The following is a 17,612-nucleotide window of genomic DNA, read 5'->3' on the forward strand; positions in this document are numbered from 1 at the left end:
GGTTTCCATTTGACTGGCTGTGGCTGGGAAATGAACATAAAATCTCATAATAGGCAGGACCTGAGGAAACACATTCTTCTCAATGCAGAACAGCCCCTCAGATCCAACCCCATAAGTATGAATTTCCTCAACCTGAAGCTATCTGCAGCATCTGCAATACCTTGCCATCTAACATTAACCAACTTAGTAGATGAAGCATTGACATTTCTGCTGTTTGGCTCAATGGATATGTAGAGTACATAGTGTGCCATTCAGTTACTGAGGGAAAAATTACATTTAGTCAGTTTAGCCATTTATCCAAATTTCAGTTTGTTCATTGAATCCTTAATGGATTTTTATCAACTTTGTTGGAATGTTGCAGTTATAGAACTCAGTCTTGGAAACACACTCAAATGCTATCCTATAGTTAATGCACATTATAACGAAGCGTTTTAACGCTTTCAATAAGTAACTCTTGTACTGTGTTTTCTTGATGTTCAACTGTTTTTGTTATACAGTAGCAACGCTTTGTCGACTAATCAAAATTCACTAAATATAGCTTAATCAAATAACAAATCTTATTTGTCAACTGTAAAAGTAAATTCTAAGCTTAGAGGTTTTGAAGGATATCCATCAAGAGCCATCATAGTCTTCAGATCAAAGATCTTTGCATTGACATAATCAGGGCCTCCCCAGGGAGGGCTGAGGAACACAGCATCAGCCTTTAGATCAGAAGCCAGCAACATGAAGTCACCCAGGATGAATTCAATCTGTTCAGACACTCCATAGACACGCGCGTTGTTTTGTGCAAGATCTATTTTCACAGGATCAATATCAACTGCAATCACTGGATTTGAAAAATAAAGGTCAAAATACCAATGCAATTTCCTGATCAAGAAAGATTGTCAAAACAAAATATCACGAGAATGCAAGCTTATTTATTGTAGATACAGTAGCAATCCTTTGAAAACCATTCAAAATCAAGGTAGGATTAGTACTGCCTCACGCAACAGAGGGAAATTTGGAGCTTCTGCTCCTTTCAGAGCTTCATGCCATGTACCTTGGTTAGACACTGAACATAAGCCACCTGATGAAAAGTATCTATTTATAAACCAAACGTTAGTCATTAAGCACATGAAGTACCAGGTCCACCAGCATTTGTAATTGCAATGAAGGAAACTTCCTGGTCAGGAATCATAGTGAAAGCAGGAGCTTGGGCTTTTCTAACTGCCTTCCACAGATCTTTGAGCACATCAATCTCTCTGCTTCAAAAGGAGCCAGCCTTCATTGCTAGCTATCAGCCCATCAGTTCTTCGAGTGACACATTAAACGGCCTTCTCAAGTGGATGCAAAAAGATCCCATGCCACTCTTTCAAAAAAAAAGGAATGTTTTTATTGGTGCCCTAGCCAATAAGTATTACTCAACCCATATTAGACTACTTAAACATTATTTGTTCATCACATTGTGGGACCTTGTGTATAAACTGGCTGCCACATTCCCAAGTTACAATGCTGACTACACTTCAAAAAAAAACACTTTGTTGGTTGTAGTGTTTGGGACATCCTGCCTAAATTCAGGTCTTTCCTCTATTTTACATGTTGCCCAACATTGGTTTGGGCATATTGTTCTGGAAGTTACACTTGGAATACCTTCAAAATTTTGTTACTATTTCAAAACCTTTAAAAATTGTTCCCATTATTCACCAAAATATTGTTTCTCAGGAAAGGTTGAACTTGGCTTCACATCAATGAGAAAATTCAAAGCATCTGACATGAATTAAGATATATTACATTGATACTAACTTTGAATTTATATCCAGATCAATCTTATTGCTGCCTAACACGTTTAAGTACTTGGACATAACCCACAGCAGTGTAAGAACAATCTTAAAGAATTTGGGTTACAGAATCACTGACTTCTGTGGAGTGACCCAAAGAATCTTATAAGATGTCAATCTCATTTGAGCACTTTGTACTGTTAGGAATTCGTACTGAAATGTAAAGTAACGAAATCCAGTAATTGGGAATGTGTCCTGGTAGTTGTAAGTTTTAACGAAACAAACAATAAAAAAAATGGAAATTGTAGTCGGAGATGGTTGGTGGAACTCAGTTTTGATAGGATAAGCACAGCTACACTGTAAACATTTTTAATCTAGGGCAAGTTGGTAACAAGGGAGGATATAATGTTAAGAGTTTAAATAAAGATGGTAAAATTTCAAAAGGAAAAGATGGAATGTGAATTTGACAATTACAGTGTAAAAGGTAATCTCACAAAATAAAGGTAATCAAGAGCAACTTCTGAGGCGGTTAAGGGAAGATCAAAATGGGAAAACAGTATATCATCCCATGGAGAAGGCAAGAAGCTATGACAACTCCCAAAAGCTGTGTTTGGAGAAAAGCCTGTTTGAGAAACTAGTTTTTCTACCCCAAGTTGGAAGCAACCCTGAAAGATATAGGTGCCTGGTGTGGTCGCTATTGCTGGATTTTGCCAATAGTTTTAAAAGCTGTGCGTATTGGATGTGAGGTTTAGCTCTGAAGTTAGGAAAATAGGGGGATTTGGAGCTGGACAAATTTCAAGATACTGTGTACAGACATTAAGGAAGTTAAGTATCTTCGTAGTTGATTTTGTATGTTTTATTATTTAATAAATATTTATTTTGTTTAAAATCATTACAAAAAGCATCTTTCACTGGTCCTCGCATCTTTCCTCAAAATTGTAAAAGTACAATTGGAGAGCAGGTGTTCCAAGTTTTCCTTCTGGGATTTGGAAAACACTAGCATTTACTATCAGCTGTGCTCTGAATAGTACATTTTCCCCAGGTACATTTTTAAGAGGAAAGGAAAGCATAATTAAGGACACCCAAACTCCCAGACATTCTTTCTTCCACCTTCTTCCGTCAGGAAAAGATACAAAAGTCTGATGTCACATACCAACCGACACAAGAACAATTTCTTCCTTGCTGCCATCAGACTTTTGAATGGACCTATTCTGCATTAAGTTGATCTTTCTCTACACCCTAGATAAATTGTAACACTACATTCTGCACCCTCTCATTTCCTTCTCTACGAACAGTATGCTTTGTCTGTAAAGTGCGCAAGAAACAATACTTTTCACTGTATGCTAATACATGTTACAATAATAAATCAAAAAAGCTTTCTCCAATAGGGAGGTTTGCCACGTATTAGAGTGAAATCTTACCAAAAAAACAGCAGTGTTGGTTCTGTAAAAAAAAAGTGTTTCTCTCCAGTGAAACAGGGTGGTTTTCTCTCCAGGAGGTATCTCAATGTCACAAAAAAAAAACAAATAGGTGGACGAGTTTCACATCATCATAGAGGGGTAGGGCCTCAACACAAAGTCCAACGGCACTGAGATTTGGGCCCAATGTTTCAGACCAAAAAGTAATCTCCCCTCCCTGATCAAAGCTGGCATTCACCATCCATCCCCCCGCCAAGAGTCAATGCCAGCACACACTACCCACCCCCCTTCCCAGTCAATGCCAGCACCCACTCCTTTCCCACAAACACTAGATAAAAGTATTAAATTCCAAAAGTAAATGGTTTCAGGTAGTTTACCAGATTTGAACCCTTTAAAACTCCAGGAGCAAAAAAAACCTAAATTCTACACATCATGGAACCTAGGGAGATACGAAGCAGTCAGGAAGTTACTTGGACAAATAAACTGGAAGGAGGCGTTCTTAGGGAAAAGCACCGAAGGAAGGTGGCGGATATTCAAGGAATGTTTGTCTGGAGCTCTGCATGACAACGTTCCGATGAGACAAGGGGGTTTTGGTAGGTCGTGGGAACCGTGGTGCACGAAGGCTGTGTTGAACCTAGTGAGGAGGAAAGGGAAGGTGTACAAAAGGTTCAGGGAACTAGGAGAGGTTAAGGATCTTGAGGAGTATAAGGACTGTAGAAAAGAGCTTAAAAGGGAAATTAGGAGAGCCAGAAGGGGTCATGAGAAGACCTTGGCGGGTAAGATTAAGGAGAATCCCAAGGCCTTGTATAAATATGTGAAAGGTAAAAGGATGAGGAGAGAAGGGATAGGACCTATAAAAGGTGAAGGGGGAAAGGTCTGTGTGGAACCAGAAGAAATGGCAGAGGTGCTTAATGAGTACTTTGCCTCAGTATTCATGGTGGAAGCTGATCTGGGAGATTTTGCTACGGATTTGCAGCAGATGGAAAAGATTGAGTTTGTGGATATTAAGGTGGAGGATGTGTTAGAATTTTTGAATTCTATCAAGATAGATAAGTCGCCGGGACCAGATGGGATGTACCCCAGGATACTGTGGGAGGCGAGGGAAGTGATTGCAGAGCCCCTGGCGATGATCTTTGCGTCGTCAATAGAGACGGGTGAGGTTCCGGAAGATTGGAGGATTGCGGATGTAGTTCCTATTTTCAAGAAAGGGAACAGAGATAGCCGGGGAAATTACCGACCGGTGAGTCTGACCTCAGTGGTTGGTAAGCTGATGGAGAGGCTTCTGAGGGACAAGATTTACGAGCATTTGGAGAGGTTTGACATGATCAGGAATAGTCAGCATGGATTTGTCAAGGGCAGGTCGTGCCTTACGAGCCTAGTTGAGTTCTTCGATAATGTGACTGAACACATTGACAAAGGAAGTGCCGTGGACGTGGTGTACATGGACTTCAGCAAGGCGTTTGATAAGGTCCCCCATGCAAGACTTCTTGAGAAGGTGAGAGGGCATGGGATCCAAGGGCCTTTGGCCTTGTGGATCCAGAACTGGCTTGCCTGCAGAAGGCAGAGAGTGGTTGTGGATGGGTCTTTTTCTGAATGGAGGTCAGTCACCAGTGGAGTGCCCCAGGGATCTGTTCTAGGACCCTTGCTGTTTGTCATTTTCATAAATGACCTGGATGAGGAAGTGGAGGGATGGGTAAGTAAGTTCGCTGATGACACGAAGGTCGGTGGCGTTGTGGATGGTCTGGAAGGATGTCAAAAGTTGCAGCAGGACATAAATAGGATGCAGGACTGGGCGGAGGAGTGGCAGATGGACTTCAATGTGGATAAATGTGTAGTCGTCCATTTTGGCAGAACCAACGGGATGAACGAGTACACTATCAAGGGCAGGAGTCTTAGTAGTGTTGAAGAGCAGAAGGATCTTGGAGTCCGGGTCCACAGGACTCTTAAATCGGCCTCGCAGGTGGAGGAGGTGGTCAAGAAGGCGTATGGTGTACTGGCCTTCATTAATCGAGGGATTGAGTTTAGGAGTCAGGAGGTAATGCTGCAACTTTATAAGACCCTTGTCAGGCCTCATTTGGAGTACTGTGCGCAGTTCTGGTCGCCTCACTATAGGAAAGACGTAGAAACTATTGAAAGGGTACAGAGGAGATTTACAAGGATGTTGCCTGGACTGGGAGGCATGCCTTATGAAGTTAGGTTGAGGGAGCTGGGTCTCTTTTCCCTGGAGAGACGAAGGTGGAGAGGCGACCTGATAGAAGTTTATAAAATGTTGAGAGGAATAGATAGGGTGGATTCTCAGAGGCTATTTCCCCGGGTTGAAATGGTTGCTACGAGAGGACACAGATTTAAGGTGCGGGGAGGAAAGTACAGAAGTGATGTTAGGGGTAAGTTTTTCACTCAGAGGGTGGTGAGTGAATGGAATCGGCTGCCGTCAGTGGTGGTGGAGGCGAACTCGCTGGGGTCTTTTAAAAGACTTCTGGATGAGTATATGGGGTTTTATGGGATTGGGGGTTATAGATAGGTCTATAGATTGGTAGGTGTTGATGTGATCGGCGCAACTCGTGGGCCGAAGGGCCTGTTTGTGCTGTAGTGTTCTATGTTCTAGTCTTGGCATAGATTATTATTAAAGTTGTTAAAATTTATATTTGTTACCTAATAGTTTGGTATATAATGATGGTAGTTACCATTAAGATTTCATAATCAGCATGAATATATCAGCACATTATCTTTTCTGCAAAGTACAGATATTCAGAATTAAATACAAGTACAGCAAGTATGTTCAATTAACCAAATTTGATCCACGTCACCTTAATGAGAAGCGAGTCAGTTTCATAAAGAGCTGGGTATGGAATGCTAGCAGCCCATGCAGCTACTTTTATGTATATAGTCACCACCCATGAAGTGGAAGTTCCTACTACAATAAAATGTACAGACGTAATTGGATTTCTGCAGAATGGTAGAATAAGCAGCTCAAAGTCATGCTACTGTACCTCTTTTCCCAGCTAATGCAAATTGAATTGAATTGCCTCCAACTCCACAAAATGCATCCACAATTATATCACAGTGAAAAGACTGCACGACTCGATTGGCAATGTGCTCAGCAATTTTCTCAGGTGTGACTGAAAACCAGCCTTCTAAAAGATAAAAATCACAGTTCACATTTAAAGTGCATGCAAATAGTCACATTTTAAGACATTCATAGGGCTAGACAAATCTGAGGTACCTTACAGGTTGGATAGGCATAATACCCCTCCAGTCTTACCATTATAACCACACTCTTAAATTGTAGACCCAGGGCCAAAGTATTCTTGCCCTGCAAGCAGCTGCACATAACTACTGAAAAAACGCTAATGCCCAGGATAGATATTTCAATATTAATATAGTGCTGCCCAATGGGAATCTAGAAAATTTCACTGCCACACACAAATGCTAAGCAAAGTTCTCAGCATTTTTAACGTAGATACATATTTCTATAGAGTGGGAAGAAAGGCAGTAGGAGAGGATTTTATCATATAAACACAAAGGAATTCACACTATTAACAATGCTCAGAAGTGTGAGCAACATGAATACAAGGGAAATGGAGCGCATGGACGACCATTCGTCCAAGGATCCCAAACATGATTTAGTGCGCACCCAGAAGATAACCATCCTTGTAACATGACTGAGTACTGCGCAATCTGTCAATTTGTTCCCCAGTGTGGTGTGACATTCACAGTGCGTTCAGAAGTATGGAAAATACATAAAGAGCAAAAAGAAGTTCAATTACAAACCTTGATCAAGTTTGACTCCCTCATCAAAGCGTGAAAATAGTCTATAACGCTGAGCCCAGTATTTGGTCAATTCTGGAACTGCTACAATGTCAGAGGGTATATGAAAATTTTTCTTCTTTTTCTTCCTTTTTTTATCCTTTCTAAGATTCTTCATTTGTAGTGCTGCAATAAATGAACACTTATTTATCAAGATAAATTAAGTTCTTAGCTATAAAAGAACACTGACATGTGTACATATCTACTGCATTCCGCGAAATATGAATTTTCTCCAATGATAGACTAACAGTTATCTAAAGAGCTTTAAACATTGATTTGCATTTCTCAGGAATATTTCAGTCTATGATCACTCTGGACGCCTGTGCACAATTAAGTACTCTAAAGTAGGGCAACATTTGCTTTTAAGCAATTACAGCTGTCACTGTGCAGCAAGGGTTCCTAATGTTAGCTGGACCACTGAAGTATCCAGCAGAACTCAAATTCTTAAAGGAGTGGAGGGGATAATTTTATCCAAGATATTCTTAAATGCACTAAACAGATCAGCTACAAAGCAACACTAAGAGGTTTTGCAGAAGTTCAACTGTCTGTCATCTTGTTCAGGGCCTCAAATGGCAAGGGAGGGTATAAAGCAGCAAGAAAAATTAAACAGGAAAATTATTTTTTTGAAACAGGCAAAGATTCCTTTTTGAACTTTTGCACAATTTTTTTGTTATAAACTTATTACCAACACTTTATGCAAGTACAACATAAAATGGGTACCCACGCCTTTCTACTAAAAGTGAGAAAACAATGAATTAAGATGGTTTAACATTGCAAAGAATACTGGAGGCCAGTGACAAATTTTACCGTGCAGTAGGTGTTCTTTTGCAAAATCAAGAGTCTATGAAAACCTGAAATTGTGGTTTGAATCTCTGATTCAACCAAAATAAACATGTCTGGATGTTTTAAAGTCCACCCTTCAGTTTGGTACATACATTCATCGCCTCTCTCAGTTACATCAGCATCAGGAAGAAGAAAGTCTGGAATATCAAGAGGGACTAGCTGTCTGTCACAACACAGTTCACTCTTTTCAGTAGGTGCCTCATCATACATCTTGGGAAGCTGTTCGTTGTCGCCCTTGGTGCAAATATTCAATTCAGAAGGGAGGTTGACACAAGTTAGGGATTCTCCATCAGCACAAATTCCTTCCCCTCTATTTCCACCGTTGCTGTTTTCATACACAGTGGAGCACTCTGCTTTGGAGCTGTGGTGCTGCTCAGCACTGGCACGTTCCTCAGAGTTGTGTACCACAAATCGTTGAGTTTCTGTGCTATTTGACTCAAAGTCATCCGAAGACATGGCCTGTTTTAGAAATCTTTGCACCTGAAATCGTTAATAGTAACAATCAACTCCAAACATACCAATTACTTTTACCGTGGTGAGAAAGCTAAAACAAAAAAAGAGCGAGTTGAGCTATTTTGGAGCAAGTATTTGATACATCGGCTGGAATTTTACCGTCCCGCTCGCCACAGGAATTGGAGCGGGCAAGGGGCGGATCATGGAAAGGTCTGTTGACCTCGGGTGGGATTTTACAGTTTTGGGACCGTAAAATCCCACCCATATGTAAAACCTCAAGTATATCTATACTTAATCATTTAACACCAACTTAATACATTTAAAAAATACATTTGTTCTTGTTTCAATTTACTTTAATATATCTTGCGTTTTTTTTTAGGTAAAAAAATAAAATTTGCAAAGGTCAATAGACTAAGTCTTTGTTTGATCATTAAAAATATAAAAATGACTGAGGTAACTAACGTTGACTCTAGCCTATAGTTGTATTAGGGAATGGGTTCAACTCAGACTGGGCTGAACAGAAACCCAGAGGTGCTAACCCATGGCATCACTGACCAATGTTGTATGATTTTTATTACCTTTGCTAAGGTTCTGCTCTTTTTAAACTTCACAACTTCTCCTTCTTCTGTGAAGAATATATGTTTATTTTTGGTAGCTGTTGGTTGATGCATGTCAAGGTGTCTGGATAGCTCAGTGACCTTACGATAGTGTGCATGCCCACGGCTATATTTTGAAATGCTGTATGTGAAGATTAAAGGAAAACACAGACACTTAAGATTAATAATCCATTTTGGGGTTGATATGTCAGACAGTTGAGTACTGCAGCAGTCTTAGAGTCTCTTGCACTTTCAGGGGGATTTAAATCTCTAAGCTACTACTGCTGAAAAGTGTTTAGTATTTTGTGGCTAGGTCTTGTTGGAATTGTCCCTAATTAGAGCTCAAAGAAAATGGTTTTCCCGCCTGCTTTTGCTGAGATTCCTATCATCTATCTCCTGCCTCTTCTCTTTTGCCAAGTCATTTAGTGTCGGTTAAGTTTTGTGGAGTTTGGTGTCTCACACTTCCTCTTGAAATGTGTGAAATTACAGAATGTTAGGTCTCTACATGCTTATTAGCTAAGAAAGCTCAGTGAGTTATGAAGATTGTAGGTTGACAAGAGCTGGTGTAAGATTGTGCCTGGCTATCTTTCAGCACACTGAAGGTCTGAAATTAGTCTGAGATTAGTCGAACTGTTTGTGATCGGCTGACTACTACTTCCTGCTCACTCTGTAATTGTTCAAATACTCTGAATTAAGATGAAGATCAAGAGGCCTCAATTTCTAGGTGTTCATTCCCAAAGTGATATTAAGACAGCAAGGTCTTTTATTTTAAAAAATTACTTAGTTAATTACTTAGTCATTTTATCAACAACACAGATAAATGGAGTATTTTATATCTTGATTAATTAAATAGAATTGTAACATTGAAACCAGGTCCTTTGTAAGGGAGGTGTGGAGAGATTTCTGAGAAAAAGTTAGAGTAGGGAGAGAACTGGGACAAAATAAAATAAAATTTAATTCATTCACAGAATATGAGCACCATTAGCAAGAGCAACATTTATTGCCCTCCTTAATTGCCCTTGATAAGACGGTGGTGAATCGCTTTCTTGAACTGCTACAGTGAAGTAAGCAGTTTGTTGCGAGTGGATGGTTTGCTGGACTGTTTGAGGGCAGTTAAGAGTCAACCACATTGCTGGGGTCTAGAGTTGCATATTGGCCAGACAAGGCAAGGATGGGAATTTCTTTCCATAAAGAACGTTAGTGAACCAGATGAATTATATTTTTTTAAACAAATCAGCAGTTACGTGGTCACTATTATGGACGACAGCTTTTTATTCCACGTCTACTTATTTAACTGGATTTAAATTCCCAAGCTAAAGTGGTGTGATTTAACTCTGGTCTTTGGATTTGTGCTCATGTTCTTGGTTCCATAACATCACCATTATGCTACCATGCCCACCAATATATTATTTTGATAATATTACATTACCACAACATACATGATTCACGACTGGGTCCAAAATGATGGAAAACACAGCTTATTAAAGAGTTGTTCGGTAGTGCAGAATTTAAGTATTGCCGGAAAAAAAGAGGCATGCTCTCCTCAACTTATTAGATGTTAAAATCAATTTTCTCAGAATGGGACTTCCAGAATTTCCAATGTTAATAAGTGAATCATGAAAGGTAATGAGAAATCCCAGAATTACTGCGAACTACATTATTGCTCATTGAAAGGTACTGAAGCTCTATAGGCAAGATATTCTAGGAGACTGACAAACGGAGATCCCCATTCTATAACATGGACAATAAAGGGGATCCCTTCTGGTTGATTATATAGCTATTGGCTGGGATTAACAGACTTTGTTCACCCTGCCACTTCTGCCCGCGAGAATGGAAAATTTGGCGCTCAGTCAAAACTCCATTCACTGCAGCAGAACTGGAGAATCCCAGCTGAGGGTGAGGTCGGAGAATTCTGGCCATCATCGCAGGTCCTGAAAACCAAACTTTCTTCAAAATTATAACAATTAGAAAAAAAATGCTGAATTTGCTGACATGTTCCCTTAAAAACACATACGTTTTTAATATTATCTTGTAATAATGTATACCAAACACACGTGGGCAAGGAGGATACCTATGTTATTTAATTTATAATGAAACAGTTCATTTTTCATTTTGAGTTACTTATCAATTATTTCTTCTCTAGTTAATAAAATGGATATTTGGCTAACTCATTCTAGTGCAATCTAGTTAAATCATTGTTCATCTCAATATTCTTACTTTTGACTTGCATGGTACTTGAAACCAAGAGCTAAGCAGGCATCTTCCACTGCCACTACAGGATTCTCTTCAGCATCAAGTTCATGACTAAAAAAGATAGGCATCAAAATAGATAAAACAAAATTACAAAAAAGTGAAATTAGGTCTGCCGAATGACCATTTGAAAAAGGAATACTTAGATTCACACTTGAGGGGCTTTTCTCCCAGCCAACTGTGCTGCTCGAGTAGCGCAACACTGGGAGAAATCGGAGGCCGTTTCGCAGGCTTCCTGCTGGGCGTCACAGCCTCCACAAGTCTCTCAGCCAAAGATTGCCACATCATCAGCTCCATGCTGGAAATCAGCACGGAACTTATTAGCATATGGAAATCAGCATTTACATTTGATTCGTGGGACTGGGACTGAAGTCTCCAGGCCTGCTAGTGTCTCCCCTCAAAAGACTTCAAAAATATTTACTACCGCCCTTCTCTCACCTTCACGTGGTCCATTTCTAACACTCCCCTTCTGAGACTTCTCAGTTTCAATTTCTGGGGATAGACTGTTGACTAACATTCATTACAAGCCCAACAATTCCCACTGCTACCTCAACAATACCTCATCCACTCCTTCCTGTAAGGAATATAGGTCAGATTAGGTAAAGATGGCAATTTCTTTCCCAAGTGGATATTAGTGAACCAGATGGATTTTATTTTGTATAAACCAGTAGTTATATGGTTACCATTATTTATGGCAGCCTTTTAGTCCAGATTTATTTAATTCTCCCAATTCCTTTGTTTCTGTCACATCTGTTTTGATGATGCTACATTCCATTTCAGCACTTGTCTTTTGTCCTCAGCCTAGGAATCCATCTTCACTGTAGTGTCTGACAGGGCCCTCAATAACATCAGCCCTCACTCATTGTTCCCAGAACCATGATAGGGTTCCCTTTGTCTTTACTTCCCATCTCACCAACCTCAACATTCAAAGGATTATCCTCCATCTTTTACAGCAACTCCAGCATGTTGCCATCACTAAACACATCTTCCCTCCCCTGTCGGCATTCCAAAGAAACTGTCCCCTCTACAACATCTTGGTCACCTCTTCTATCAACCTTCAGCAGCTCATCCCTGCCTGTGGCACCTTCCCATGCAAATTCAGGAGATATAACACTTGCCTCATTACGTTCTCCTTCCTCATTGTCTAAGACCTAATATACTCCTTCCTGGTTTAACAGTGATTCAGCATATGTTGTTCAATTTATTCTACCACATTCACTGCTCATTATGCAATCTCCTCTATAATGGGGAGACCAAACGTAGATTGGTGACCACTTTACAAAACACCACTATTCTGTCCACATCAGGGTGAAAGCAAAATTTACTTATTACTAAAAATAAACGTAATATTAATCTCATTAATGTCTCATCAATTAAGTCTGTGACAGATAACATGCTAAATAAGACTGTCTACTAATATTTTCTTGCAAGCAATTCTTAGCAAATCAATCTTCCCCAATAAGTCTTCAACATCATCCTTTAATTTTAAAGAATGGCTCATCACCACAAAATTACTGTTAAGACTTCTCCATCATGAATAAAGGACAGGGTATGATTGTTAAACGTTAAATTCATATTATAAGATCTTTCCACTATGCTGTAAAATAGCTCCATTGTCCTGAGATACATTGCTTCACATGGCCTGTCTGATGACTGCATAACCATAAATAATCTCAAGTACATCAGAGATGGAAGCAAATTGGAGAATATTACTATTTTTGCCACCAAAAAGAATTGCAGTGAAATCCACTAATATGTGAGACTCAAGTATAACATAATCTATGCACACAGTATTTAATGAGGTAAGTGAATTGACAGCATAAATAGAATCAAATAGGAATGATCCAATTGCTGTAACAGAGAGATGGCTACAGTGTGACCAAGGCTGGGAACTGAAAGTTCAAGGGCTGTCAACATTTAGGAAGGATGGATCTTAGGTCGCAAGATCAAGATACAGAATTAGTTTGGGTAGACCTAAGAAACAGCAAAGGCAGCAAATTTTGGCAGGAATTGTTTATAGGCCACCAAATAGTAGTGGTAATGGAGGGCATGGCACAAGTCAAGAAATTAGAGGTGCATGTAACAAGGGTAATTGAAGTCCCCAAGGGAATCTTGGAGAGTTCAATCTAATACAGACTGGGTAAACCTAATTAGCACTAAAGCTGGAGAGGAAGAGCTCCTGAAGTACATATACAATGGTTTTCTGCAACAATTTTTGATAAACCAACAGAAAATGGGCTATTTTAGGCTGAGCATTAGGCAATGAGGAAAGGCTCGTTGTAAAGGAGCCTTGAAGGAAAATGACCATAACATGGTAGAATTTTACATGAAGTTTGAAAGTGGTGTAGTTGAATCCAAGATTAGATTTTAATTTAAACAAAGGAAACAATGAAGATATGAAGGCGAGTTGTCTGAGGAAGATTGGGGAATGACATTAAAATATACAATGGTAAACAGGCAATAGTTAACATTTAAAGAATTAAGACATGGTTTCAACAAATTTACATTCCAGTACAAAACAAAACAGAAAAGGGATCTAACTATGGCAAACAAGTGAAGTTAAGGATCCTATAAGATAAAGGAAGATGTGTATAAAGTTGGCAAAAAAGTAGCAAGTGTGAGACAGGAACATTTTAAAATTCAACAAAAGAAAACCAAGAAATTGATAGAGAGAAAATAGAATAAGAAGTTAAACTACAGAAAAATACAAAAACAGACTAAAATCTTCTATAGGTATGTGAAACGCAAAAGCTTAGTGAAGCCTAATATGGACCCATTAAGGAGATCTTTTTCGGTGCTCAGCATAAATATATTCCAATGGTAAAGAAGGAATGTAGGAGAAGGGATAACCAGTCGTGGTTATCAAAGGAAATAAAGGAGAGTATTAAATTAAAAGCTGATGCGTTCAGAGTGGCTAAAAGTAGTGGGCGATTAGAAGATTGGGAAAGGTTTAAAAATGAACAAAGAATGACTAAGAAGTTGATAAAGAAAGGAAGGATAGACTATGAAGCTAAACTAGCACTAAATATAAAAAAGGACAGCAAGCATTTTTACAAATATATAAAGGAGGCTGGCTAGAGTGAATGTTGGACCCTTAGAGGATGAGAGGCAGGATTTAGTGCTGGGAGATGAGGAAATGGCTGTGGCCTTAAATAAGTTTTTTGCCTCGGTCTTCACGGAGGAGGACGCGAATAGTTTGCCAGATATTAAAGATAGAAGGATGGTAGGAGTTGAGGGCCTGAATGCGATTACTGTCACTAGAGAGGTAGTGATTGATAGACTAATGGGACTGATGGTGGACAAGTCCCCAGGACCGGATGGAATGCATCCCAGGGTTCTGAAGGAAATGGCAGAGGTGATAGTGGATGCCTTAGTGATTATTTACCAAAATTCACTGGATTCCGGGGAAGTGCCGGAAGATTGGAAAACGGCTAATGTTACGCCGCTGTTTAAAAAAGGTAGCAGACAAAAGGCAGGGAATTATAGGCTGGTTAGTTTAACGTCTTTAATTGGAAAAATGCTTGAATCCGTCAAAGAAGAAATAGCGAGGCACCTAGAAAGGAATGGTTTGATAGAGCAGACGCAGCATAGATTCGTTAAGGGGAAGTCGTTAACGAATTTATTGGATTTCTAGGAGGATGTGACTAGTGCAGTAGACAGAGAGGAACCAGTGGATGTGGTGTTTCTAGATTTTCAAAAGGCGTTTGATAAGGTGCCTCACAAAACGTTGCTTCAGAAGGTTAGGGTGCACGGAGTTGGGGGTAAGGTGTTAGCGTGGATAGAGGATTGGTTGGGCGTCTAATAGGAGGCAGAGAGTTGGTATCAATGGGTGCTATTCTGATTGGTGGTTGGTGACTAGTGGAGTGCCGCAGGGATCAGTGCTGGGGCCTCAGCTATTTACCATTTATATAGATGATCTGGAGGAGGGGGCTGAGTGTAGGGTGATGAAATTTGCTGATGACACGAAGACGAGTGGAAAAGCAAATTGTGTGGAGGGTGTGGAAAGTCTGCAGAGGGATCTGGATAGGCTGAGCGAGTGGGCGAGGACCTGACAGATGGAGTATAATGTTAGCAAGTGTGAGGTTATCCACTTTGGCAGAAATAATAGTAGGAGGGATTACTATTTAAAGGGTGAAAAGCTGCAGCATGCTACGGTGCAGCGGGAACTGGGGGTCCTTGTGCACGAGTTGCAAAAACCCAGTCTGCAGGTGCAGCAGGTGATCAAGAAGGCGAATGGTATGCTGGCCTTTATAGCGAGGGGGACAGAATATAAAAGCAGGGAGGTCTTGCTGCAATTGTACAGGGTACTGGTGAGGCCGCAGCTGGAGTACCGTGTGCAGTTTTGGTTGCCGCACTTGCGCAAGGTTATTTTGGCCTAGGAGGGAGTGCAGAGGAGGTTCACTAGGCTGATACCGGAGATGAGGGGGTTGGACTATGAAGAGAGACTAAATAGACTGGGTCTGTACTCAGAGTTTAGAAGGATGGGGCGGGGGGGGGGATCTTATAGAGACGTACAAGATAATGAAAGGGATGGATAGGGTAGAGGTAGAGAGATTCTTCCCGCTTAGAAAGGATAGCGGGACTAGAGGGCACAACCTCAAGATAAGGGGGGGATAGTTTAGATCAGAGTTGAGAAGGAACTTCTTCACTCAAAGGGTGGTGAGTCTCTGGAATTCTCTGCCCGTTGAAGTGGTGGAGGCTACCTCACTAAATATATTTAAGTCACGGGTAGATAGGTTTTTGACAGACAAGGGAATTAGGGGTTATGGGGAGAGAGCGGGAAAGTGGAACTGATCCACTTCAGATCAGCCATGATCTTATTCAATGGCGGGGCAGGCTCTAAGGGCTAGATGGCCTACGCCTGCTCCTATTTCTTATGTTCTTATTACAGGCAGCAAATCGATAATTTATTATGGGTATTAAAGGAAATGACAGAGAAACACAATAAATATGTTATGAGTTCATGAAGGAAGATAAAAGAAACCTTCCTGAAATATTGTAGAGCCAAGGACAAACGAGATAGAGGATCTGAGAGAAATTAGAATTCGAAAAAAAGTAATGCTGGAGAAATTAATGGTGCTGAAAGTTTATAAAATGCCTGAACTTGAATGATCTGCAGCCCAGAGTTGAAAGAGGTGGCTGTAGAGAGTGGATGCACAGATGACCATTGTTCAGAAGTTTCTGGAGCAGTGCCTTCAGATTCAAATGCAGCAAACGTAGCCCCAAACTTTTAAGAAAGGAGGTAGAAAGAAAATGGGGAACTACACACCTGTTAACCTGACATCGATAGTTGGGAAAATTCTACAAAGGATGTGATAATGGGGCATTTAGAAAATAATGGTGAGGTTCTGTTCACAGGAAACATGGTTTTATGAAAGAGAAATCATGTTTAACAAACCTATAGGAATTTTTTTGAGGATATTACTAGCAGAATAGATAAGGGAGAAAGATCAGTGCTTGGGCCCCATCTATTCAATCCATATTAATGATTTGAATGTGGGAACCAAATGTAATATTTCCAAATTTGCTGATGACACAAAACTTGGTGGGAATATGAGTTGCGAGGAGGAAGCAAAATGTCTTCAAGGAAATTTAGACAGAATAAGTGAGTGGCCGAGAATATGGCAGATAGATCCTGTACGAAAATGTGAACTTATCCACTTTGGTAGTTAAAATAGAAATGCAAAGTATTTCTTAAATGGGGAGAGATTGGGAAATGTTGATGTCCAAAGGGATCTGGGTGTTCTTGTCATGTTACTGAAAGCCAACATGCAGGTACAAGAAACAATTAGGAAAGCAAATGGTATGTCTGCAAATATTGTAAGGGGATTTGAGTATAGAAATAAGGAAGTCTTGCTCAGTTGTATAGAGCCTGAGACCATACTTGGAGTAGAATGTGCAGTTTTGATCTCCTTACCCAAGGAAGGATGTATTGGCCATAGAAAAAGTGCAACAAAGGTTCACCAGGTTAATCCAGGCTTGGTGAGATCGTTCTATGAGGAAAGCTGAGACTAGGCCTCTTTTGTCTAGAATTTAGAAGAATGAAACATGATCTCATTGACATGTAGAATATTCTTACAGGGCTGGACAGTATATATGCAGAAAGAATGTTTCCCCTGGTTGAGTGTTCTAGAATCAGGAAACAGTGTCAGAATAAAAGGTAGTTTATTTAGGACTGAGATGAGGAGAAATTTCTTCAGTCAGAGGGTGGCACAGTGGTAAACACTGCTGCCTTACAGCACCAGAGGTCCAGGTTCGATTCTGGCTTGGGTAACTGTCTGTGCAGAGTCTACACATTCTCCTTGTATCTGCATGGGGTTCCTCCCACAGTCTGAAAGATGTGCCGGTTAAGTGCATTGGCCATGCTAAATTCTCCCTCAGTGTACCCGAACAGACGCTGGAGTGTGGCGACTAGAGGATTTTTACAGCAACTTCATTGCAGCGTTAATGTAAACTTTAAATCTTTGACATTCTCTTCCCCAGACAGG

The 17,612-nt window shown here is 40.2% G+C and overlaps 1 protein-coding gene across 2 annotated transcripts in view; it reads right to left on the reverse strand.

Annotated features, from left to right (window-relative positions):
• Nucleotides 1-496: 496 nt before the first annotated feature.
• tgs1 (trimethylguanosine synthase 1) overlaps nucleotides 497-17,612 on the reverse strand; it is a 30,138-nt gene continuing 13,022 nt past the window's right edge. The window contains exons 6-11 of one of the 2 annotated variants that reach the window (XM_080194916.1): nucleotides 11,092-11,178; nucleotides 8,857-9,016; nucleotides 7,918-8,305; nucleotides 6,947-7,108; nucleotides 6,166-6,309; nucleotides 497-826 (exon numbers count right to left, since the gene is read on the reverse strand). In XM_080194916.1, coding sequence (XP_080051042.1) covers nucleotides 558-826; nucleotides 6,166-6,309; nucleotides 6,947-7,108; nucleotides 7,918-8,305; nucleotides 8,857-9,016; nucleotides 11,092-11,178 — 1,210 coding nt within the window. In that variant the 3' untranslated portion in view covers nucleotides 497-557. The remainder of the gene's footprint in view (nucleotides 827-6,165; nucleotides 6,310-6,946; nucleotides 7,109-7,917; nucleotides 8,306-8,856; nucleotides 9,017-11,091; nucleotides 11,179-17,612) is intronic. The other variant, XM_080194917.1, reaches the window with a different exon arrangement.

Source organism: Carcharhinus amblyrhynchos, chromosome 8 (genome assembly GCF_965287045.1).
Source record: "Carcharhinus amblyrhynchos chromosome 8, sCarAmb.v2.hapA, whole genome shotgun sequence".
In the NCBI taxonomy this organism is placed as follows: Eukaryota; Metazoa; Chordata; class Chondrichthyes; order Carcharhiniformes; family Carcharhinidae; genus Carcharhinus; species Carcharhinus amblyrhynchos.